The sequence below is a fragment of the Gambusia affinis genome, linkage group LG15 (genome assembly GCF_019740435.1).
Source record: "Gambusia affinis linkage group LG15, SWU_Gaff_1.0, whole genome shotgun sequence".
In the NCBI taxonomy this organism is placed as follows: Eukaryota; Metazoa; Chordata; class Actinopteri; order Cyprinodontiformes; family Poeciliidae; genus Gambusia; species Gambusia affinis.
Genome location: NC_057882.1, coordinates 17,079,390 through 17,105,061, shown reverse-complemented (window position 1 = coordinate 17,105,061; position 25,672 = coordinate 17,079,390). Strand labels below are relative to the sequence as shown.

The 25,672-nt window shown below is 38.9% G+C and overlaps 2 protein-coding genes across 8 annotated transcripts in view; both read left to right on the top strand.

Moving 5' to 3' along the window:
- The first annotated feature begins 878 nt into the window (after positions 1 to 878).
- On the top strand, positions 879 to 21,582 carry LOC122845243 (carbohydrate-responsive element-binding protein). Of its 5 annotated transcripts, none has more exons than XM_044141420.1 (17): positions 879 to 1,395; positions 2,324 to 2,430; positions 4,945 to 5,027; positions 5,157 to 5,246; positions 5,741 to 5,782; positions 9,359 to 9,533; positions 11,699 to 11,779; positions 13,567 to 13,718; positions 13,805 to 14,417; positions 14,501 to 14,577; positions 15,879 to 16,125; positions 16,889 to 17,004; positions 17,184 to 17,306; positions 17,468 to 17,595; positions 17,765 to 17,888; positions 19,724 to 19,853; positions 19,988 to 21,570. In XM_044141420.1, the coding sequence occupies exons 1-17, from the start codon at positions 1,058 to 1,060 to the stop codon at positions 20,134 to 20,136; spliced, it is 2,775 nt and encodes a 924-aa protein (XP_043997355.1). In that variant the 5' UTR covers positions 879 to 1,057; the 3' UTR covers positions 20,137 to 21,570. The 5 variants fall into 5 exon arrangements, with proteins under 5 accessions (XP_043997355.1, XP_043997359.1, XP_043997357.1 ...); XM_044141424.1 differs by having other exon boundaries at positions 900 to 1,395; positions 15,900 to 16,125; positions 16,937 to 17,004; positions 19,988 to 21,582; XM_044141422.1 differs by having other exon boundaries at positions 900 to 1,395; positions 15,900 to 16,125.
- Positions 21,583 to 22,032: 450 nt separating this feature from the next.
- srrm3 (serine/arginine repetitive matrix 3) overlaps positions 22,033 to 25,672 on the top strand; it is an 88,918-nt gene continuing 85,278 nt past the window's right edge. For 2 of the 3 annotated variants that reach the window (XM_044141416.1, XM_044141418.1), the window contains exon 1: positions 22,034 to 22,542. The gene's annotated coding sequence lies outside the window, so the exon portion shown is untranslated. Of the gene's footprint in view, positions 22,543 to 25,672 lie in introns of all 3 variants that reach the window. The other variant, XR_006372998.1, reaches the window with a different exon arrangement.

The following is a 25,672-nucleotide window of genomic DNA, read 5'->3' as shown; positions in this document are numbered from 1 at the left end:
GTATCATTTACTGTTTTCCTTTCCTACATACAGTCTCTAAAATTTATATGAGACTATAGTTTCTCTTCAGCTGTAGCTCATAATTCATTTATATGTTGAGAATCATAAAATTTGTGGGGAAAAAATAAAACAAAAAAGCAGATGAAGGTTTAACAGTTATGTTAAATTTGGAGCACTGAACTAAAGAACCAGTGCATCACACATCAAATGTTTTTTTGTTTTTTTTAATGTTGGATTTATTTATTAACTTATAATTATTAGAAAGATATTTTTTGGAATCAATATATAGACTTCCATCAATTTGTACTTGCAAATGTGTATGCCTACTAATGTTCTGTAATTTGCCTGAATGTTTATTTTTTCTGGTGAAACTTAAGTAATTTTTATTTTTTACTATTTTCTTCACTGTTTGTTCCAAAAGAACAAAGAGTAAAATTGAAAATCTGATTAAATCCAGATAATTTTTGCAGTTTGGTATTACTACCACTTATTTAAGAAAGTGACACCCTGAGGAAATGGCAACGTTTTTTCAAGAGCAATATTTGCGTTTATGGCGCCATGCATTTACAGCCATACAAGTATCTAAAATAACCTTTTACCTTTATCAAAATATCACAAAATATCGTGATTAAATTCTAAGTCCATATCGCCCATTCCTACCGAATTTTTTCCCCCGGTAAGTTCTATGTACTACTAGAAGTATCGTCAAATAGTACGATAGTTCTATAGACGATTTTTTTTTTCCAGCTCTGCCAAAAATAGACCGCATAGCACTGTATGTCCGAATTTGATACACTGTTTTGATCATGGCTAATAATTAATGCCGCAGCATTTTGAACCCTTTCCTTCTTAAAGATCCTTCCGAGTTGTTTTCGTGTGAAGTCTGTACGGATCAGGAAGTTGACACGCCGGCAGTCTGCTTTGACACTGCCGTGCTCCCACCCAGAACACAGAGGTGTGCGGTCGCTCCTGCTGGAAGGAGTCCACCCTCTTCAGGTAGAATCATCCAGCGCGGGCTGGAAGGGGAGAGAGGAAACCCGCAGAGCCGCTGCATGCCATGGCGAGAAACGGCAGCGTGTGTTCAGCCCCGCGGAGCCAACTGCAGGACTCCTCTGAGTCGGAGTCGGAACCGGAGGGGGGTCCTGCTCGTCCGGCGGGAGTCGAATCCACGCCCGGCTCTTTCGCCCGCACCCAGGTGATCCACAGCGGACACTTCATGGTGTCGTCGCCGCACAGCGACTCGGCGGCGAGCCGTAGGAAGAGCGGCGGCTCGCAGCGGTACGACTTCGACACGGTGAACAGGACGTGGTGCCAGATCTACCGGTACCACTCCGGGAGCCTGAGCATCGACCCAACTCTCACCCGGCTGTTCGAGTGCATGTCTCTGGCTTACAGGTGAGTTCTGCAGCCTGGTCAACAGCTAACCTGAGCTCACAGATTATTGACCATAGAAAAGTGATTTTTGTGCACTTCAGTGCTGAATCTGACATAACCTGAGCCACCCGCTTTATTAACATCCATTCTCAGTTTTAAATTCTGCTCTTCCAATGAAATAAAGAAAGCATTCTGCAGACTAAAAATTACTCCAAGCTTTATTAATTATCTGTTTTCCAACAGATTTCCCCTTTAAAACTGATAACTGAGGCTTGTAGATGTGTCTCTTACACAACCGCCTGGAAGGTCTTCACTGTAAACTGGACTTTGAATCCAGTTGGCAGGAATGAAAAGATTACAGAGAAACTGAGGCAAAGGGGAAAAGGTCATGCAATGAATGCCCACTGCCTTTTACCTCCTCTCTTTTCTATAATCTAGGGCTCACAACTGCTGGTTTAATGATGCAGCTACATTTTACAGTCACTAATATAAGAAATTCAGCTGCTCTTTTGCAGAAAATGCTAAACTCCAAATATAGATTTACTCGAAAAACTTAAATATTACAGAAATTCAACTGTAAAGTGTAATGTGTTTAATATATCCACTCTCCTGGAAAGCAGAATAAATAAGTTTTCAAAAAATAACTTGCAGACATTTTAACCCACTAAAAGCATGTTGATAATGATTCACTGGGCTTCCTAGCAACACCTGGAGCACCTCACATTAGCTGCCCTCTTCTCAGCTCTCTGCAGGCAGAGGGATCTTAGAGAAAAAAAAGAAAGGCAAACATCCTGTCCGAGTACCGAGAAAGCAGTCAATCGGGTGCTATTAGTCAAATTCAGGACAGGTTTCCCGCAGGGGCAAGACAGTCAGGCAACAATTTGTTTTTCAGCATTCTTCTTCTTTAAGATGTAACTCATATTTCACTTTCTTTTTTGCTTCACCACAGCGGGAAAATAGTCTCTCCCAAATGGAAGTCGTTCAAGGGTCTGCGCTTGCTTTGGAGGGATAAGATCCGTCTGAACAACGCAATATGGAGAGCATGGTTCATTCAGTGTGAGTCTGCATGTCCTCTCTTCTGCTCCCACCTGCTGCTCATTATAAAGTGTGACATTAGGAAAATAAAAGCGGAGCGACCATCTAACTCATAGCTGTGAAAAGGGATTTCCTGTTTTCAATTTTATTTATACCATTTTTGCTTTTTCGTCTTACCGTGGCCTATTTAATTCAGTCACATTGGAAATGTGCCACATCTCCAACACAAGCAGTCTGTTTAAGATGGAGATGCGCTGATCCTATATTAATACCTATATCGGTCCCGATATTGAATAAACAAGAAAATTCCAGGTCGAGTATTGTGACAGTGTGCCAGATTCACCAGGGCAGATAGATCTAATCAGTCTAATTCTATACTTTGTGCTCTGAGCGACATTGTGCTTTATTTATTTTACATAATTTTTTTGAATTCTTAATTGAACTTTCTGAACCATTTGAAAGGTTTGCTGCGGTTTATTAAGATAGTTAGCCGATTATTTGTCAGCTTCACTTTTGTCATTAATTATTTTACATTGGCTGTTATGCTACACTGCAGCGTCTCATCTGAATTATGACAAGGCCGCTGTTTGTCATAAAATCCTCTTAAATTTCACCAGACTTTAACAAAGACAAAAACTTTTTCAATGCTCTATACTGGATTCCAGGAATACAACAAATACCACAGAAATAAAGCAGACACTTTTACCTACCTTTTAAAATGCTGCCTCTCCTTTTCATGATACTTAAAAAAGCATTTTCTTTTTCAGGAACACGTGCAACCTTTCAGAGTCTTAACAATGTTTCTAAATCATCCTTATTTTCACCCGTGGGGACAGGTCAGGACTGCAGACGGACCTGTACTCAGAACCCTGAATGTCCTTCAGGGAATGTGTGTGGAATGTCGCCTTTGTGTTCTGAAAATGCATGAGGTGTTGCATAAAAGGTGTTGCCTTTACATTTCTGCTGGACATCGCTTCATCAATGCTGCAAACATGTCACAGAGCAACAGGGACGGACATATCTCAGCTCTATCACCTAGCCTAATTAGTTAAAAATAACAGATCTTTTTAGATCTTTCTCAGACCGGTGGAATTAGATTTTTTTTTAAAAAGTAAGATGGATATAGAGGTTTTTTTTTTTTTTGAGACAATGGCAATCTATAACCTTCAAGCAAATTATTGAGTTTAGCGGGAGAGCTTTTTGTTTCTTGGCTTTGCTGTGACCGCCAGGCGATGCTAGCTGAAAGTTGAGGTGTGGTTTTTAGAGGATTCTGCCTTCAGGTCGGACCGGAATCTCTTGCCTCTTGGAGAAATAATTGCTCCTCGGTCTGCACATGTAACGAAGGAATAAACCGCGCACTGGGAACATTCTGAGAACATGGTAGAGTGATCCATGAACAACATCCAAAACATGGATGTTATTCATGAAAAATGCAACGCTTCTTCCAGATGGCCAACAAAAACACAAAGAGAGCTCAAACGTATCTGACGCTGAATGAGCAAACATCATTCACATTTTACGTTAATAGAAAATTGTTTCCGGAAATAGTGGAAGTGATTGTTTCAGTGAAAACACAATATAACCTCAGAATATTATTAAGGTTATATTGAGATCTGAAACCTGAAATATCTGGTTTGAGATATTTTTAATATCTCAAACCAGATATTTATATGTAGATGCATTCAATACATTGGAATATTCTTGAAAATCCCATTGATCTGAGGAACTTTATTACTAAGGGAAACTCATAATATAGATTAATTACGCACAGAAGGTTGTTTGAAAGCCTTTATTTCTATTAATTACGATAATTTTCCACTTACAGTGACAAAACTGCAAAAAAACAAAATCTTATTTGGTCTGATTTCTAGTGCTAATATCTTTGTCCACTTTAAAATAAGGCAGAACGTATTTACAAGGAACTGTCCTGCAAGATATCAGAACTTGTTTCAAGTCAATAACCCATTAATGGTAATTGAAAAAATTCTGGTTCCACTGGCAGATTATTCCACTTATAACAAGAAATATTTCCCATATTATAAAGTAACATAATCTGAGAGTTGGACTAGGACTTTTTTGATCACTAATAAGGAATTATTGACTTAAAACAAGCTCTTAAATCTTGCTAAAAAGTTATTCATAAGTTAGTTTTGTCTTATTTTAAGTGTAATAATAAAGTTGACAAAATTATCTGTTTTGCAGTGACACATAACATTTAAAATTAGAATATTACATCAGCCCAATAAAGGAAACCATTTTTAATAGAAAAGTATGTTTAATTTGTCAATTTTCAAAAGGTATTTTTAATCTGACTAGTGAGCCTCATCTGAATGTAGCTTCTAATGTATGTTCAATTAATTATTCTTGTGTCGTTTCACAGCTGGCATCACTGTTGCCTTTTAGAAAAAGGTCCTGAGTTCGAATCCCATAATGTATTTGGTTCTTACCAGAATGTACATAAATGTTGTTTTTACAGTATAATGCTGGTTAGCTCAAGCTAAAACAGTAAACCTGCTCTGTACCTTTGACCCTCAGATGTGGAGAAGAGGAAGAACCCAGTGTGTGGGTTCGTCACGCCGCTGGAAGGCTCCGAGGCAGAAGCTCACCGAAAGCCTGAGGTGAGTGATTCAAATGCGTCTTGAGTCGTGGTTAGCTTTCCTTTTAGCTTTCCTTTTAGCTTTCCTTTTAGCTTTCCTTTTAGCTTACCTTTTAGCTTACCTTGGCTTTCTCCGGTGTTGGAACGACAGGCAATCATTTTGGAGGGCAGCTACTGGAAGAGGAGGATTGAAGTGGTGATTAAGGAGTACCACAAGTGGAGGATTTATTACAAGAAAAGGGTGAGTGTGAATCGGCTCCACGTGTTTCTATTTGTTTGGCTTAGAAATCTGAGTTGTAGGGATTTTTTTTGTTTGTTTGTTTGTCCTAAATTATACTCAGTTATCAGTATGTAATAGAGTAAACACATCACCAATAGACCAATCAGGTCCTTTTGCAGGAAAACATCCCCACACCATGACACTTCCATCTCCGTGCTCCAGAGATAGAATGAGGTTGTTTTTCTGGAATGCTGTATTTTTTATTTTTTTTTAGCATTTCTCAATTTTTGTTTTCAGATTTCTCAATTCTGAATGAAAAAAATTAAAGCAAAATTTGAAACAGCTACCAGGCTTTTTAAGTATTTTCCTCCTTATTATTTGCTCTGCAGGAAAATTTGTCTGCTTTCACTGCCATTAAAGAACTGGAAAGGGTCAATTTTTTTGTTCTTTGTGTTGACTGTCAGATTCACTTATTGTAAATCAGACTGTAAGTCTTCTCTGTTTCTGTTTTGCAGCTTCAGAAGAAGAAGGATGACATCCTGTCAATGCTGCAGGAGGTATGTGATCTGATCTGACAAGTCATTTTCTATTCTTGCTCCTGCGTATCTTTCTGTTTGTCTTGGAAGTGCATCAAGGTAGAGTGATATCGATTTATTTATTTATTTATTGACCATTCGAGGCTGAAGTCGGCTGCCTGACCTGGTCCACTTTGTGTGGGCCGGTGACCTGCTTCGTTATTTTTCACACCTGAATGCATTATAAGAACATGAGGAACGAGTCTCCTTCTGTTAACTAGATAGAAACTAGAAAAAAGGATCCGCAGGGGCAAAACAAACCCCCCCAATAAAACACTTGAGCCGTGCGTCAGAGCCTGACATTTATGACACAGGTAATTGACACAGTGATTACCAGGAACTCTCAACACCTCTCGTTCATTTTTCAGGGGGGTTTTAAGCTTCATTCAAGTGAAATTGCTTCAAAATGTAATGTCTTTTTTTTATTTATTTTTTTATGTGACCTACTTGCAGCAGGGCTTTTGTCAGACTGAAGCAGCAGAGGTGCTGTGAGTTTGTTTGTGACGCCATAGGATGCAGAAACACAAAGTGCAGTTGTAATTCGTCGAGGCAGCGAAGAAGCAGGAGGGAACCTCATGGATGACGGCTCAGTCCTCTGAATGAAGCGGCGGCGGATAAACCGAGCTTCCCTCCAGCTTCGTTTACCAGAGTTAAAAATTAAGAACGTTCCGGTAATGAGCCTGTCTCCTAGCATCCAGGCGATCATGCTCTGCACGGCACTTAAAAGGGAACATATCAGCATCTGGTCAAAGATCGCTGCCATGTGTTATCTGGCCTTCCACAAGTTACATCCAGAGGCTGGAAAAACACACAAGCGAAACCAAACAGCTATTTTTGTTTAATCGAAATAGAGTTTTGCAGTCTTTCCTCTGACTAGATCTCTGTTTTCATTTGGCCAAAAATCTATTGAGCTAAGATTTTTCATTATTTCCAGTTTTATGGAGTAAAAGTTGCGTTTCAGAATCCAACAAATATCTTGTAATCTGACTGTTTTAACTATTTAGCAAAGGCAAGTAAAAAACAAAAACAAAAAAGATCACCTCTCCCATTAGTTTTGAGAATCGTGAACAAATCTAGAATTTTATTTCATTAACATTTTTATAATGTTTGGAGAAAGGGAAAAAAAAAAAAAAAAGCAGAAAAGCTAATAGTTTATATTCTAGGGGTGGAAATCGTTTATTATCGCAGGATTTGAATCCGATTTTAAAAACCAGCCATTCGATTCAAAAGTGATTTTCGAGTCAAAGCAATTGTTCATTCGGCTTGTGAACAATCCTCATGATCTACTTCAGTCTGAGGAGGTACAATGAAAAATAGTCACATTTTTACATTTTAAATAGTAATCCATGCTTAGATGGAATCCCACCCTCCCTGCATCCCCAGTTTCAGTTTTATTTTTGTTTTTTGTTACGGACAGAGTGTCACGCCTTTCTGCAGACACCCAGCGATGCAATTTCCATTCCAAATTTGTTTTAGGAATTTGACGGTCTTTGTAGTAATTTAGCAAAGAATAAAAAAAAACATGTACATATGTTCTCACCTCAACGGAGAAACGCTATGTATTCATAATGTTTCAAGATAAACCTACTATTCAAAATCAAACTTAAGTTTTAAAATAAAATAAAGTTTCTAGAATGGTCATGATGTCAACCCTAGTTTCCTTTTTCTTCTTTTTTCTTTCTTTTCTTTTTTTTTAAAGCAAATTCCACATGTTGTGGTTTCATGACTTGAAATTTGGCTCCAGTGCTTCCTCCTCACGGGCCGCATCTAAAAATTAGTCACTTGAAGTGACTTCAGATCAAACCAGAGGCTTTTTTTTTGCAAACGTTTCAACATGATGTTGATTGATAGATCAACATCATGTTGAAAATTTGATAAGTTCAACCCGTGAATCCAGTTACACTGAATTAAATAGAGATGGAAGATGAATTCTTGTGTGATGTTGAAATTTAAAATTAAAGTGCGTCTGTTGTGGAGGTAATTGTGACAAATTTAAATTAGACTTTTCTTTTTCTTCGTCTTTGTTCTTTCTTTCTTCGTTTAATGTTTTTTTGGACGTCGTCTTTATGGTGAGGTGCCACTCAGATGCAGGGAACCCAAAACATGTCAATACGTGCTATCAACAGTAGGAAATTTTGAGGTTCCTATGTAGGCGTGTGCATGCGTGTGTGTATATTATCCCTATTTAACCAGGCGCAGTTTGACTGGCCGGGGCGTCGGGTCTTCCTGTTTGCATGCACGTGTGTGCAGCTCCCAGAATTAGGTCAGGGACAAAAGCCTGTCGCTGGTTTTGAAATGTTGAGACGTCAAAATGAAACCACATAATGACAACCTGTTGGGGGCCTTGTGTTTTTTTGACAATGTGATTTTTTTTTTTTTTTTGTCCATAATGGGCTTCAGAAACACGCACACACAAACACATGCATGTGCATGCAAAACCCACCAATCTTCTCAGAGGGGATGTCTCAAGCGTAATCAAAGGAGCTTCCGGCTCAATCTGGGCTTCCCTATAAGACCGGCTCTGGATCTGGGGTTGGTGGGTGAAGGTGACAAAGACAGTCAGGGTGAAATAAAGCGCTGTGTGCAGAGGGAACGGACCGAGTCATCAGCTGCATTTTCTGTAAGTTTTATTTGCTTTCCAGAATACAGAGGCTCTCTAATATGAAGGGCTTCTAACCAACTGGTTGCTGTAAAGGGGGGCAAGTGAAGTTTTATTTGTAAAAAAATATTCAATTGTCAATCTTTTTTGTAATGCATGTATTCAAAATAATATGTTGAGTTTTAGCTTTTTGGTATTATGAGATAAATTAATTTTGCAGCTAAGAATTATTTCTTATAGTTTAGGGGTGGGCATTTATCGCATTGTTTATAATTTATTGCATTAAATGTCTTATCATGTTAGAAACTTTGATTTATTTTAGATTTCAGGCATTGTTGGTATAATAAAAAAACTGACACTGCCTCAATAAATATGACTAAATGCGGTTACTGTGTGCGAGTTAGTGAAATAAATCAGGCTTTTTAAATCAACTGAACTCATATCAGGCATTTCCTTTCTTTTTGACCACTTAAATCGCTTTACACTAGAGTCACATTCACCCATTCACACTCAAAATGCTCCCACATTTATACACCAATATGCAGACGGATTGGGGTTTAGTGCCTTGCTCAGAGGCGCATTGACATGTGGCAGGAGGAAGCTGGAATCGAACCTACAACCTTCCGATCACAAGACGACTTCTCACAGAGTAGAAGCTTATTGTAAACAAGAATATTTTTCAAGGACAGTATTTGTGTTTGTGGAATTAAGAATGCTGTGCCATGCAGTCACAGTCATAAGTACGTAAGTATTAAATAGTTTTCTACCAAAGTTTTCAGCGCTACCACAATAGCACCACAAAATATCGTGATAACATTCTACATCCGTATTGCATACCCCCAGTTCAATTTTCATGGCAGCACGTGAGTCAGATGCCATCGTCTCGTCACTCTGGCCTGCGCTCGTTTGTGTCGTGGCTTCTGATAACGTTTCTCCGTCTTTCTGTTGCTGTGCTGAAGGGGCAGACCTGCCAGGCCAAGCTGGACAGATGGTCCAGTCATTCCTACCAGCAGCCTGAAGTGGCCCCCGTAGAGGCCCACATGTTTGACCTGGACTGCCTTCTGTCCGACATCTCCGACACTCTGTTCACCATGACCCAGAAACCCTGTCCCTGGACCAGCGACAGACACAACAGTGAGTTAGTTGTCCACATCTGGAGAGTTTCGAAATGTTTCGCTGGGAAATTGTGTAAAACTGAAGGACTTTGAAGCAAAGTGTTTAGGGATGAAGTTTTAGAGGTCCTCATGGTATTATGTGATTGTGTGCCATGGACAATTAGGTCTGTCGCGATAACAAATTTTGCTGGATGATAAATTGTTCCAGAAATAATTGCGATAAGCGATAATATTGTTTTGAGACCATTTTTAAATGATAACAGCAAAATCATAATGCAAGAACACATTCTTAAAGATTAATAAACTTTAAATTCTAATGAACATTTAACACTGGAACTGGAAGACATTTTAAATATCCAAAATAAATCAAGAAAACTACAAATAAAATTAATTTTGAAGTATTTATAAATAAAATTGTCACTCAAAAAAGGGGGGGGGGCTAGTTGAGACGACAGCGCCAACTGAAGACTTTTATCATCCAGTTTTTGGTAGAAAGAGAAAATAAAGAGATAAACAATAAATCATCCCAATGGAAATTATTGAGTTTGTTTTAATTTATCATGCTATTAATTGATTTATTGATCATTTTGACAGGCATATCAAAATAATGTTTCAAGTCTAAAACAGAAATGTTCATGTAACATGATCTAACTGGCTTTTGTTGAATTCCATGAAGTTGTTAATTTGCCACTATATGTGCATTTTGTGCAGTGTAACAATCCTTTTTTCCATCTTTTCAATCCATTCCATCTTTTCAGAATGTAAAACTGAGCATAACAAGCTAATATTAGAATAATATGTCCAACTGTCTCTTTGGATAGAGCCATACAGTTGACTGCTTTACAGAGATGTGCTGTTAGCCGGCACAAGGTTGTTTTAAGGACCTTGATAAGAGTGGTGGGTGGGGCTGCAGGTTAGTGGAGTCATTATCTCTCTAATGGTTCACAAAACAGTCAAGATCACAGAAAGGGTCAGGCAAAGTTTGTGGAGACACGCACCATCTGACTGACAGCGGTAATCTTCTCTTTTATTTTTCATGACAAAGCAGCATCAAAACAGACAAAATATGTGAGCTATGTTTTTGTTTTAATGATTCTTCTTGGCAATAAATCGGATATCGTTGAAACAGTGAAGCCGTCGACCTTCTTCTGTTGGGGTAGCAGCATCTGAATCAGGAACTTAAAGGGGCGGTATTATGTAAAATCAAACTTTTCTGAGCTTTTCGTCATGTTATCTTTGCACATAAGTGGAGTGTTGCTTTGATTCTGTCATGCGTGTTTGAGAAATCCTCTAATCTCCCGTGGCAACCATTCGCATTTGTAAAACGCTTTGGGGGGGAACCAAGCGCTGCCTTCCTGGAGCTGCAGGTTCCCAGCAGAGCTTCTGCATAATAGATCACCCTTCCCCTTCGCCTCCCCCACTCATCTCCTTCAAACTAGCAGCAGCAGCACTTGGCAAACACATCTCTGGAGCTCATTATAGGAGCTACTTCTCAGCCCACTGCTCTGACGAATGTTTGTTAACGCTTGATAGAGGAATGTTGATGTGATGACGTCCTGAAGGTGGAGTGTCAGAAAGAGCAGGAGTTTCTTTAAGAGACCGAGCCCCAGTTTTAGGGTGTTGAATTCTGAACTCAAGTTTCTTTTAAGCCATGTTTGAGGAAGCCCATTTCAAATGTTTTTCAAGAACAATATTTGTGTTTGAGGTGCTATGAATGCTGCGTCATGCAGTCACAGTCATACAGTTTCCTAAAAATAAATATATATATGTTTATATATTTTTTCATCATGATATTTATCATTATCAATAGTGCCACAAAATACCCTGATAGAAGTCTAAGTCCATAACCCTTAATGCTGCTCCTTTAAAAGGACTAGATAAGTTGATAAAGAAGGCAGGTTCTGTTCGCTCTGTGAGAATTTATTTTACAAAACCATCAAAGTTAACATTTTAATGTGTTTTAATTCAGTCTGGGATTGGTTAAAGGGATAAAATGTACTGTAGTTATAATCAATATGTTGTTACTTATTCACTAACAGATTAAATTAACTTACAGACTGATTTAATCATCTCTGTTTAAAGTTATTTGTCATGGTGATGAGTTTAAGAATTGATACCATCGTGTGAAAATAAGGGATATGCCTTTTAATGAATTATTTAATTTTGAATGCTTTCTCCCTTTAGCTTACACAAGCAATGCTGACATGATCCAGCCAGGCCTGACGCCGCTGCAGCCCAGTATGGATGATTTCATGGACATCCCAGGTACTCCCTTCTTATTCATCTGTTTCTGTGGCGATTCATTTCTTTGTCAGGAGGAGCAGCAAACCTCCGTGCAACTGCAACATGGAGTGTGTTAGTGTTTAATTATTACCTGTTGTTGTTTTTCTTGAAGCTGCTTAGGGTCTTATCAGTTTAACAAATCAAGAGCATAGGCGTCCAAAGTGCAGGTCCACAGGCCATTTTCAGCACCTGGGGGGATTTTGTGTGGCCTCCCACTGCAGTTCAAGAATGGTACAAATCTGGACGGTGGCCACAGAGCTTTTTTTTTTTTTTTTTAAATTATTATTATTTTTACATTTCTAAAGACATTTCCCTGTCAAAATAAAACCATTTTTAAAATTTAAATTGTTTCAGCATAAAGTGTTGCTCCTTATTTTAACACACCTTCTGCTACCATCATAGTTTTTTTTTTTTTTTCTTTTTCCCACCAGGGGGTCTTTTTGTGGGCTCTAGTGTCCCTTATATGACAGTAGGCTGACGGAAAAGGGGGAGAGTGAGGGGGGAAGACAAGCGGCAAAATGTCAGCCGGGTCGGGAATCGAACCCACGACGGCCGCGTTGCGGACTAAATGTGGGTTGCGCTATCCCCTATGCCACCACAGCACGCCCCCCATCATAGTTTTGTTGTAAGCTAGACCACAAGCATCCAGTGAATTTTACTGAAGACCAGACTTGATCAGCCATTTAATAAAGCTGCGTAAATACTTTCAAAGACAGAGTGACCCATACCCGGTTACTATTTCTGATAATAGCCTGAAAATAGAATCAATCAATACGGCAAACAAATGAAGCCGCTTTGCATGCGGATCCAGAATGACTGACACATGTCTTTCGTACCAAAGCGTGAAAAAAAATTTTGTGTGTTTTTTAATGAACAAAAAAAGTAAATTTTATGTCCGTTAATTGCTAAAACAATTTGGACACAACTACAAAGTAGGAATGGCAGATCTCAAATTCTTTGAGATGTTTATAAATCACTTACCAGACTCAAAGGATGCTACAATGTGCTTTACCAAAAGTCTCAATATACCAAGAGACATCTGGATGAAGTAGAGTTGGAAAACAAGTATTTTGTTTCTAGTATGTCTAAAATCTCCTAAAATCTTGTGGGAGGATAGAGCGACACCTCAACCTTTGGGCACATATCCAAACAGCACAGCACATTACCAAAGAAACAAGACTGGAATATGGTGGCGGGGCCATTATGCTAACCTCTTACCAAAGAAGACTGAATGGTAAATTTAATCAAGAACACTTTAACAAAGTATTGTTTCAGGTTTCTCATTCTTATGAAGCCAGGTCGTTACACGTTTTTTCTGTTTTTTGTTCCAAAAGATTTGCTTGTGTCTTTCTCTCTTATGAGTCATACAGAATACATTATCATGGTCTCATTTTGTTCATCACAAAAAATAAACATGAACCCATGTTCATGTTTATTTTTTAAATATGAAACATCTGTAAAGATGTTTCATATTTACAGCTTTTTGTGTATGCCTCAGCAACCAATGACTGGAGAAAGTATTAGTCCATTATTTTTTAGTAATGCTGTCATACTCAGTTTGTCCTCCAGAGGGCACTGTTCCACTTTCTGAGCGTTCTGGCAAATAGGAAAAAAATTGATTTTTTTAAACACAATTTTTATTGTTTCAGCACAAAAGGGAAACATTACATTATAAAACGTCACATTCCTACCTTGGTGTTTCCCAGATAAAAGTTATTTGTAATATGGAAAGTATGTCTGTCTAATAAACACTGTTAATGTGGTCCCAGATATATTTCTGAACTACCGAGGTCAGCCCACTGACCAGAGTGGGTATGCCGACTGTAGCTACTTTGACAGTCCACCCAGCACGGCTTATGCTCCTGTTCCATCTCCTGTTGTGACAGCCCCTCAGCTTCTTATCGACACCCAGCTGGCTCAGGTGGTTCTGCTGGATGCAGCACTTTCTGGAGAATTTTATTAAAAACAAACATTGATGTTGACTCTTTTATTTTCCCCCCCCTGTAGCCTAGTCTGTCTTCTGACAGTCTGCCCCAGCCCTCTACATCCAGTCCTCGCTCAGAGCAGAACAGTGCGAGCCAGGACTGTGGCGAGTACCATACGTCCAGCATGCCGTCTGGAGACATGTCATACGGACATCAGTCGTACCATGATGCATCTGCGTCTACAGCATACACCAGTAACGCAGAGCAACCGGTCTCTGGAAGCGTTCCTTTCCTGCACCCGCTGCCGTGTCACAAGTTCGGGTTCTACACAACGGCGAGCGTGACCTCTACCGTTATCACTCACACGGCCTCCACCATGGGAGCTCAGGGCTCCGTGTACCAGGCTCATACCTACGCTCCGGCAGTGGACCCGTACTCCCAGACCCACTGCCACTCTCTCAGTTACCCGGCTGCCGCGTCGGACCCGGTCCACGCAGCGCTGGCTCCTGTCACAGCGACCCACTGCCTGTCTGTCCCGGAGCAGTTGGTTGTTTCAGGGGTAAGGGGTAAACACAAGCTAAAGACAGGAGGACTCCGGACAGCTGGGTCCCCCGATTTGCCCTCCAACCCCCAATCCACTGCCCCCATCCCCACCAGCTGCCTGGCTAAGCTGCTTTCCTCCAGCACACATGACAGTGAGCTAATTCATACAACTGCTTTATGTCTGATAACAGCTAATCGTGAAGCGCACACTGGATAATTTTCTCTGTTCTCATAGGAAAACCAACGCTTGGGTTTAATAGTTCCTCTCTGTTGACAACGAAAGGTCAGAGGTCAAAATCTAAGAGCTCTGTGGTAAGAATTAAATAAGTCTTTCTGTATCTCTTGTTTAGCACAGAGATAAATAGACGTCACAGGAATTATTTAAAACCCATATTTCAAATACAGGGACCCATGCTGATTATAGCTGGCTGGTCCTTAGCATGGGTTAGCTTAACTGTCTTGCTTTGTCCAGTAAAGACCTTCAGCTTGATGTTCAGACATTCACTCCTTTTTTGGTTTTGTTTTGTTCTTTCTTTCACAAAGGAGTTCTGGTTTTAGGTCATTTCGTTTGAATACAGCTAAATGTTAGAAAGGATGTAGCAAGGAAGAGACAGTGCTCAGCAAAATATTAGTCTTTTTGTTTCACATGTAAAATAACTGCTGCAGTCTAATATGTCAACTGGACTTTGAGCAGAAGGTTAGTCCCTCATAGTAAAGTGGCTTAATTTTAAGTTAAGCTTCAACCAAACTACTAGTGTAGTAGTACATTCATTATTATTAGATCACCTATTAATAATTTAGTTTATCATAAATAAGTTAAACTAGTTCAAATGAGTTAGATTATCCCATTTTAATTTTTTATTTACCATTTTTATTATTTTTGGTTACATTCTTACTCTGAAAGCTAAGCGAATTTTAGCTTACCGTAATCTATTTCATTTTAACTAAGTTTAGTTTAGCCTACTTTAGCTTTGTTTTGCTTAGTTTTTCTTGTCTTAGTACATCTTAATTATCTAAATTCATATTAATTTGTAATCTAATTTATTTAATATTAATTTGGCTTGTCTTAGGTTCAATTATAAATTTTTAGCCTACTTATGTTAGCTTAATCTATTTTAGCTTGGTTTAATTTAGTGTAGTTTAGGATTAAGGACCGATTTTGTTCAGCAAGATTCGAAATATCAAAAATAACAGTTTGTATTTTTGAAACTCATCTAACCTGCTAACTAAGTCATTTCTGTGCTTTTTACTCTTTTCAATAACTAAGTTACGAATTCTAGATTTCCTGATATTAATAGCAGTGGTTCTTTTTAAGATTAAAAATATGTATTTAAATTTTCTTGAAACTGTGTTTTGCCACCAAAAATTCATCAGCACATTTTGTGTGCTTATGTTTTCTGTATTTGTTAGCAATTCCTATCATTACTGTTAGCTGTCTGAAGTATTAAAGTGTCTCACAAGACACTTTAATACTCTAGTCAGCAGATTTGCTCTGTAGTACTTTGGCTCTTAATGTGGTGTCAATAGAAATGTGATGTAAAAAAAAAAGAAAAAGAAAACTTTTTAGTTTAGACATAATCAAATGGATTTGCTCTGGTGTTCTTTCTCATCAGAAAACATGTGTTGTTCAGCAGACAAGCCGGGCCGCTCAAGTTGGCGGCGTTTCCTCGACACCGCAGCCTGGAGCAGGTTGGCCTCCGCCAGGACACAGCGGGCCGCGCGTCAGCACCTCGAGAGGCTTGGCGGCGTCCGCTCTTCTTACCCACGGGTCCACCAACAGCACTGCAGCCCTGCTCATTCCCAAGACTGAGAAGCTGTCACCTGTTCCTCTCTATGCCACAGACAGGAGCAGCCTGACCGGTACGCCCTTACATATCGATTAAATGTTAATGTTTCAAGAAAATGAGGGTGGAAAAAGCTAGCAATATATCAACAAATCAAATTAGTTTGATTCTAATAAGGCTACATATGGTTATTTTAGTCATGATTAACAGAATAATCAGATTAAAAATGGGCACATTTTGCAGATCTTTTATTGAACCACTTACTCCTATTGTGTACGATTTTAAAAATACATAAAAGATGCAAATAATTTTAATTAAGAAAATAAACATTGTATTGCCTAAAATCCAATAACAAGGCCTTCCTTTGATGGAAGCTCGATCATTTCTATCAAAGGATGGATGTGCAGTGAAAAAAACATTCTTCTAATGTGAACATGTGAAAATCTTAGGCTTTTCTGCTCGACTTAGCATCAATACAGTGTCATCAATTACTCAATTATTGGACAGCAAAAGGTGTCTAATAGGAGTTTGTTTTTTTTTTTAAGAAATTGAACCAGGTGTAGCTAAAACTATGCCATTTGAGGAATCCTGGATAAAAACACATATCTACAGATAAAGAATGTTTTTCATCTCAAATGCAAATTGTATATAAGATTAATTACCGCCCTGAGGAAAATAGCATATCTCAGAGTCTGCAGTGATTTTTTCCCTTACGATTGAAGTTGACAATTACGTCATGTAGGTCACAATTAATCTGATTAATTTTTTCAATAATTAAGAGTCAAATTCAGAATATTATTTAAGCTCAATTTAAAGGTCAATGTTATTATTTTTTTTAGTTTGGTTCAGTGCTCATCCAGGTCAAATCTCTCCACCAAACCCTCTAGACAAAGCCTCCAATCCCGGCTCTCCACAGTCCGGCTTCTCAGGACAAGGAAAACTGGAGTCTAATAAGGTGGGACATTTTGTAATGTTTATATGTTAAAGTAGGTGTTTCTTTCTATATATGAACATTTCCTAATAAAGAACTTGATATTTATTAGAGTGCTCTAATCTTTTTGCTTTGCTGCACATGTAGGAAGGTTTGGGAAAACGAGATTTGAAATTTGATCTACATTTCTGTGCTGTCTGCAGCAAGCAGAGACCAGGAGGATAACTCACATCTCTGCCGAGCAAAAGAGACGTTTCAACATCAAACTGGGATTCGACACTTTACATAACCTGGTGACGACGCTCAGCTCCCAGCCGAGCATAAAGGTACGCTGAATAAATGATGCAGCTGCATTTTTCAAGGAAGCCGTCGAACGGTGAAGAGCACCGGAGCGACCTGATGAAGTACATCTTCCAGTGTGACAGAAGCGCTAATGACATCGTGAATGTTGTGTCGCGGGTTGTAATCTGTCTGCGTGCTGGCACAGATCAGCAAAGCCACGACGCTGCAGAAGACTGCCGAGTACATCAGTAAGATGCAGCAGGAGAGAGCTCAGCTGCACGAGGAGGTTCAGAGACTCCGAGAGGAGATCCAGCACCTGAACTCTGCCATCAAGTGAGACATTTATGCACCATCAGCCTCTGATTGTGTTTCCTCATTTCCTAATCAGCCAGGATTAGACATGCTTATTCAAGACTGTGGCTTATCCCCTCGATGTTCCTCATTCTTCTTACCCTGCTATCGTGAAGATGGGTTACTCTGCTCTGTTGTGTGTTTTGCGCAGTGCTTGCCAGCAGCAGCTCCCAGCCACAGGTGTCCCCATCACACGGCAGCGCTTTGACTACATGAGGCAAAAGTTCAGAGAGTACGTCCGGGCTCAGACTCTGCAGAACTGGAAGTTCTGGATCGTATCCTTATGGATGAATTGAGATTTTTAAACTCGGGAACTAAATGCGAAGCGACACGGCGCCTCATGAAAGCGAATTTATATTTTGTCACCACACACCTGAGAGTGTTTTATTGAGATCTTATGCCATAGATCAGTGGTGTTGGCCACCTCAAGATCAGAAATGTCCTCAAAGTGTCAGTTGTGTCAGAATGTATAAAATTGTCGCTTTTTCTTCATTCGACAAGTACTTCTAAAAAGTCGATTCATATTTAAATAATTTGGCACTAAATACATAAAAACAGACTAGATTTGAATGATAAAATAACAAGTATGCACATAGCTGTTATCAAAGTTATTTTTCTGTGGCCTCTATGAGTCAAACATTTTACAATTGCTTGTTTTAAAGTTAAATAAAGGCACTTTTAGTTTTATTTTGAGCTTTTAAAATAAAGAAAGTTACCAATTTTGGCAAGCTACTGAGAGCAGAGTGACAATACCGACAACAGGCTGCAGACACTTTAAGAATATCAAATGACGATGTGGTTCCAAGCCTTTTTTCTCCAAATACGTGTAAACAGACTTTATGCCAGTTATAGCAGATGCTTTTCGTGTAGAAAAGAAAATTGTCTGTGAAATATCAGTTGAGCTTCCACACCTTTCATTTGTTCTGATTAAAATTCAAGCGTTGCAATCTGAGGTCAGAAGAAGTTCACTCTTTAGTCAGGGAGTCAACAAACAGACATTAAACACCTGTGTGTTGTTTGAAAATTATTGCTTTTTATTTAATTCACCATTTTTCCTGTAAAAATCAGTGCCACTCTTTGAAAAAAATTATACTGAAACCAAGTGTAAAATTTTAAGGAACTCGGGATCCTCTCAACTCAATATATTTAATAAAACATACCACAAAGATAACATCAAAGACTGAAGCTAAAAAATTCAGAATTTCAAACTTTGCTGCCAGAGGCACCTGTGCAGTAAGAGGATTTATGAAACATCTATAGCTTGAGAAACAAAAATGAGCAGATTTACATCTGAGTTTGCCTCTGTGGGAGTTGGGAGAATGGTCAAGGTCACTTTTTGATTTATTTTTTTTACCCTTCAGGCATTTAACATTAAGATCTGTGAAACTAAACCAGCAAAGAAACGTGGTGGTCTTTCAACCGACATGATGCTGGTTGTTGATGAAGTTTAAACACTACCTCTTTGTTGTCTGCTTCTTCTGAGAAATTCAGAAATAAAAGGTTAAAATAAATAAGTCCCTGAAACAAATTCCGATCATTCTGCAGCGCTATGCTAAATCACATCCTGCATATTTTAGCTTAGCATGGATCTGCTGTAAAACAGTCCTGCTCCCTTTGTGCCTTTGTTTCATGAGACGCTGACTAGCATAAAAAAAAAAATTGCCTCATTATAGAAAATTAATAAAATGACAAAGCATATAGCACCGCTATCAGGTTTACCACTTCTGTATTTCTAAAATACAAAACAACAAATTCTTCTTGATTTAAACATTTATTTACAAATTATAAACATTAACAGTGTGATCTATCTTGTTTACAGGTAAAACTATTAGAGTTAATCTGTTGTACCTTTGTACGTCTTATTCCATACACTGTGATTTAAGATGTTAATAACTGCTTTTAATTCACTTTATTCTACAAATTTTTGACTTGTTGGTTAAATTAGTGTGAGTTGGTTGGAATGATTGTCTTCAGGCGCAACATGGCAGATGCGTAGGTCATTAGACACTGAGAAATGTTTGACATATGGTCAGGTTTGTAAATATGGTGGGGTTTATTGTCAATATTGAATCCTGATACTGAAACGTGTCCTTCCTTAGCTCAGTGTCAGTTCAGTATCATCATTGAGCCTCTGTTCGAGTCCTACAATGGGATGGTTTCCACTGCCAGCGTGGAAGACCTGTGTCGATCTACTCTCTCCTGGTTGGACCAGCACTGTGCCTTGCCTGCTCTTAGACCCAGTGAGTCCAGCACAAAACCCATCAGAGGCTTCTACAGTTACACTCCGTTTGTTAGTATCTCCCTCTATGTGGTCAGCCAAGCTGTAAGTCGGCGTCTTAAATCTTGTTTCTCCAATTCTTGCTTGTCTTCCCAGTGGTTTTGAGTTCGCTCCGTCTCTTGAGTACAACCACAGCCATCCTGACTGACCCAAGCCTCCTACCGGAGCAGGCTGCACTCGCAGTGACCCAGGGGGACCCTGCTCCTGCTATGGACCACTCCTTACAGCCCAGTATGCGGCAGTAGTGTGCACATCTTTCGGACCAATGAAGAATACCCTCCAAAGAAAATCCTGTTGAGTGAATGGACGGAAATATGGAAAGCCGCTTCAAAATTCATTTGCGTGCTTTCTGGTGGCACCTGGTGTCTAAAAGGTCCAGTTAAGACACACCTTTATCATGTTTATTTTATGCTACTCCAAAATTTATGTAGACAAGCTTTAATTAGAGCCACCTGGAGTTCAAAAAGTATATCACCCCTTTTAAACTGCTTAACAAAACCCATATCTAGCTATCTGTCTCGCTAACTAGCTAGATAGCTTGCTGTCGCTATCTAGCTAGCAAAATACCTAACTATCTAGCTAACTATCTAGCTAACTATCTAGCTAACTATCTAGCTAACTATCTACCTAGCTATCTAGCTTGCTAGGACTCAAGACTTTTGTGCAAAGGTTCAGAGTCCACAATTCAATAGAAGTCATTGAAAGGGTATACTACAGTATATGTAATAACTTAAAATAAAAAATTAGGCATATTTTAAACAGGTGGAATTACTTATTTTTGTAAAATACGTGAATAATTATATGTGAAAATCAGTTAAAATTGTGTTCTTTAGACATTAAAAGTTAACAATTGGTTATTCTTTTCAAATTATTTCATAATCCTGTTTTGTAGTGCATTATATTCGATGACACATAGTGAGGAAAAAATATTTCATAAATGGTTGACATGAAGCAAATACTTGAAGTAATTGGATATGATTTGGACACATAGTAAATTTGAGTTTTAATCAGTGATATGCAGATTTAATCACTTTTGTATTTTATAAATTATTGACATATTTATTCATATACATAAATTTTTTTTTAGACATTTAATGTATTTATTGCAGTATTATATTGACTACATACATAACTATTTAGTCAAATGATTTAGCCCCTTTGTGCCCTTAATAATTTTTTCTTCATATTTTCCTGTTGATTATATATATTTGTGTAGTGTTACTTAATAAACTCCAGGTGGCGCCTTTGACAGCGTTTATTGAACAGCAGGTAACATGATTAGTGACAAAACCAGCTTTCCATAGAAGACCAACTCAACTGAAAGGCTGGATTTGGATTTGATGCTCACTTCTAAGCCTGCTTGTAGTGAATAAAAGTAAATCATATTTTCAATTAAACTTCCACTCACCTAGAACTAATACTAAATGTGATGTAAACTTAAAGTTTTACCATATACATATATTACATATTGCATAAGTACATGTAGCATACTGTACATTAATTTCTGTGACACATGTAGAGCTGTCGATCACTGTAGCAATGGTGACTTAATTTTACATGTATATTGTGTCTTATAATTGTGTTTTAAACCAGTGGCCTTCTACAGTTATTCTCAGGCTGACTTACATATATAAAACATAATTTATCCCCTTTGCTCATAAATAAAGTCAGTGCCTTGTATCCTGCTTACATAATTTTGTGTTCTTCTAGTTACAGCTCCTTATAAAAGCATTCATACGTCTTGAACTTTTTATATTTTGTCACATTGCAACCTTAAACGTCAAGTGTTTAGATTGGGGTTTCTCTATAAAGCGATATCTCAGCCTTATAACATCTCAGTTTGTTCAACTCACTGTCTATATTCATGGAAAGACAATACCTACAGCACACATTGAGTTTTACATTTACATCATGATTAAATGAAAAAGGGTTCAAGCTGTATAGAGCAGTGGTGCCCAAATTTGGTCCTCGAGGGCCAGCATCCTGCCATTCTCTTCCTGGTTTATCACACCTGGATCCAATTATGGCTCATTAGAAGGCCTAAGAAGAACATTGACATGCTGAAAAGGTTGTTGCTACCACCAGAGAGAGAACTAAAACATGCAGGATGTAGCATACTGTTCATAAACCCTTGAGGACAGACTGTGGGCACCACTGGTATAGAAGCAGTGTTGGCTCGTTTTAGTCTCCAAAAAATAAATAATAGATGTTAACTGATTGTCATCATAATTTTGGTCCCAATGGAAATGCGGATTTTATTTTTTGTAGATTTGATTAAGTATTTACTTATTAACCATAACCAAAACAAAAAAACAAAAGATAGATCTAAAACTCAAGTTCCTGTGTCATTAAAATAGGATAATTTACTCATTGTGCTCAATGTCACCTCTGTGCTGTAGGCGCTCCTCCGCTCTGACAGAGGGCGCTGTGCACTGTGGCGAGGGTGGAGAAGCCCATAAAAGGGTTTTTGTTCCCGGAGCTGCTCGAAGCGCTGTCCACTTCAGCACCACAAGCCGAGCGAAGGGACCGAAGCTGCGGCTCACCATCAACGCCAGCTCACACCCGAGTCCCAGATACCTGAATATACTGGGAATACACACCGATATCCGACAGAAACACCAATCGCAACAGGACAAAGGAGCAGGGATAAGGTAAGAGTTGTTAGCAAGGCTCAAATAGGATTAAGTTGGAGCAGACTGACGGGCTTCTCTCTTTTCCTCCTTGCTTCATAAATACGGGATAGCGGTTTAAGGGGTGTTTACGTTCTGGTTGCGGCCCCGTATATTTATCTCCGGTTTGAAGTGACGCGAGGAGGAACAGTGGCAGAGAAGGCTGAGGAGAGTCCGTGTTTTTGCCAGGCAGCAGCATCTCCGAGCTCTGCGGATGATGCTGAGGTTTTATAACTCCTGTTTCCGTCTGTCGATACACAGTGGCCAGCTGGCGCTTGTATGTTGGTCTCACCTCGCTGCGGAACATTTAATATGTCCGTAGCCATTTTTGTTTATGTGGATTAAGGCGCGTGCTGTATTACATTGAGCTGCCTCTCTGCTTGTTTGTGGAACATTTATTTATTTATTTATTTATTTATTTATTTATTTATTTATTTATTTATTTATTTATTTATTTCGCTTTTTCAGAGTAAGTTACAATTATGGTTCGTGCTGTATAGGTCGGTTTCATTTTTCACTTCCTCTGGACTCCTAAAAAGTATCTTAAAGCTACCACTACCATGAGGAAAAAAAAGAAAGCATTACAACGCCTTAAAAAAAAATAAACAAACAACAAAACACCACTAATGCTTTAGTTAAAAGAGATGCCATGTTCAGTATTATGTTGTTTGGGCGACGTATTGAACAGAAGTATAGTAAAATACCAAAATGTAAAATTTTGTATTCAAATTCCTTAAAATATAAAACTTTACGTAAAAAGTCGTTTAGTTTGGAATATAGGAATTAGACTTGTCTTGACTTGCCATGTAGTGACTGCAGTCCCATTTATCTAGTGAAAGCTTGTACACAATTACAACAAATTGTCAAAAACCATGTAATCAACTTAAATTTGTAGTTTTAAAAATTGTCATTTAATTAACGTAAATATTTGGCAAAAAAGAATAAAAGGACAGGAGCAACTCAATCTTGGGTAGATTGAAGCTGCATCTTTATTTTGGCCCATAGTCTACAATCAGCTCAGTGCCTCTTTTTTTTGTGTTTATTTTTTTCTAACACAAACAAATAATAATTAATTGATAGCTTCAGGTTTTTTAAAGCATTTTTCCACATTATTGCAGACTTTAATCTTATGGGTTTTTTTATTTGTCTTCTCTAAAAAGGCTTTTATTTCTACTGAATTATTTCTATAAATAAATAAATAAGATCAAAAATATTTTGGTAAATATTAGCAGCAGTAAGTGATGATGAAACAGTCTCGGAAATACAGCAAAGGACAAAGAGGGAGGTATGGAGCACACTTACACCCGACAGCATGATACTACCATCGCCATGCTTCCCTTTAGGAAAGCTGTGTTGAAAGTATTTCAGTTTGCAGTCTGCACAGTCTCTGTTACCTTGCAGAGAGTAGAGTTCATTTAATAATTTGCTTGGAATTGCTTTTCTTGTCTCTTTCAAGTTGTGTAAAATACTAATGCAAAATGTTTTTAATCTGACAGAATTGCCAAAATCATGAGTGAGTCGTTCCTCTCATTGATACGATGTCCACAGCCATCACCATCTACCGTAACTCTGAAGAAACGTGTGATATGAGCTACAATAACATTTAAATTCCATTTGGGATCAATAAAGTATTTCTGAATTGAATGTAAATAATTCTGCACCTCAACTCATAGACACCTGAGGTAAAATAATGGAAAATAAAACAGTTTTTGGTTTGATTCTTGTTAACTCCAGACAGTCAGTACTTTTTTCTTGGCTAATGTGCTGACCACATTTGTTTGCTGATCATTTATAAATAAAACATTACTGATGATAAAATAAGAAACTGGAAATAAAATTAGGATACGCAGTGCGAATCTCTCTGCAGCGTCTACATACCAGCTGATTGCATGACTCCGTCTATACAAGCGAATCAGTAATCAGCGCTTGGTTTGCGACATGCTGCTGAGCGGAAAAAGAAAAAAGTCAGCAGGAGTGTGTGTGTTTTTTTTTTTTTTGTGTGTGCGTCTCTCTGTGTGTGTGAGAGAAAAGGCAGGACGGTGACAACCCTGACGTGATCCCTGTGGCTGCACAGCGCTCCAAGCTCCACTGCGCCGGTCCGATCTGGCCGAGCCAATGCGTGGAGCGTATCTTTAAACGCAGCCTTCCATTTTGTCACAGTGCTACTATTGGAGAGATAGGACCAGGTGAGGTGAGAGGCTGAGAGAGGGATTAGCTTGCATTAGGATGCGGCTGCTCATAGAGGTGTGAGAGAAATGCCATCTTCCGCTGCCTCCCGTCTCTCATCCTGCTTCTCGTCTTTGGGAGCATCTGCCTCCTGCCTGCCCCACGTTCAGATCAGCAGCGATACCCCCCACCACTCTCCAGCATCTCAGCGATGCTCCTCGCCGTCCCTTCTTGCCTCTGTTGACGCACGCCTCCGTCGTCTCACACACACGCATGCGGCTCCTCCTCCTGTCCTAATTCCTCTTACTTCAGCTCTCCTGAAGGGCGAAGCCCTCGGGGGTGAGAAAGAGGGGGCACATCTGAGCAGGCGGCAGAGCGGAGGAAGGATGTTAAGATTACGGCGAGTCTAAAAGCGCAACCGCCAGACGTTTTCTCACAGCGCAGGTCTGAGTTTATGTGCCTTTGCGGAAAAAGAATGTTGTGGTATTTGCAGCACAGCAGGTCTGTGTTGGTTTGTTCGAAGAAGGCCGTTTCGTATAATGGAGTTTGATTTTAAAGCTGCAGGAAAGTCAGCCTCCAAAATTACTTTATGATTCAGACGTTGAGGCCCTTGTTCAAAGGATTAAGCTGAAAATCCGGTAGGTTTAAACCTGGATTTTTACTCAAATAATGAGGCTTACCCCCAATATGTGTTACATAGAGGTTTGAAATATTCAAAAGTGGTGAATGAGATTGGATGGATTTTTTACATTCGCTTCCAAGAAATGCATTCCATATGACTCTTATATTCCATTTACAGCACAAGTATTCATAAACCTTTCACATTTTGTAACAGCACAATATATTTCGTTGGGATTTACACCCACCTAACATGTTAGGAATATGTTTTATTGGGGTTTTATCCAACAGAACAACACAGTAGACACATAGAACACCAGTTTTCAAT

Bases quoted from the DNA above. Each gene is read 5' to 3' on its own strand.
- LOC122845243 (XM_044141420.1), top strand. From the start codon at position 1,058: ATGGCGAGAAACGGCAGCGTGTGTTCAGCCCCGCGGAGCCAACTGCAG. The intron at 9,534-11,698 runs GTGAGTTAGTTG...TTCTCCCTTTAG, and splicing joins GACCAGCGACAGACACAACA to CTTACACAAGCAATGCTGAC. The intron at 16,126-16,888 runs GTACGCCCTTAC...TATTTTTTTTAG, and splicing joins AGACAGGAGCAGCCTGACCG to TTTGGTTCAGTGCTCATCCA.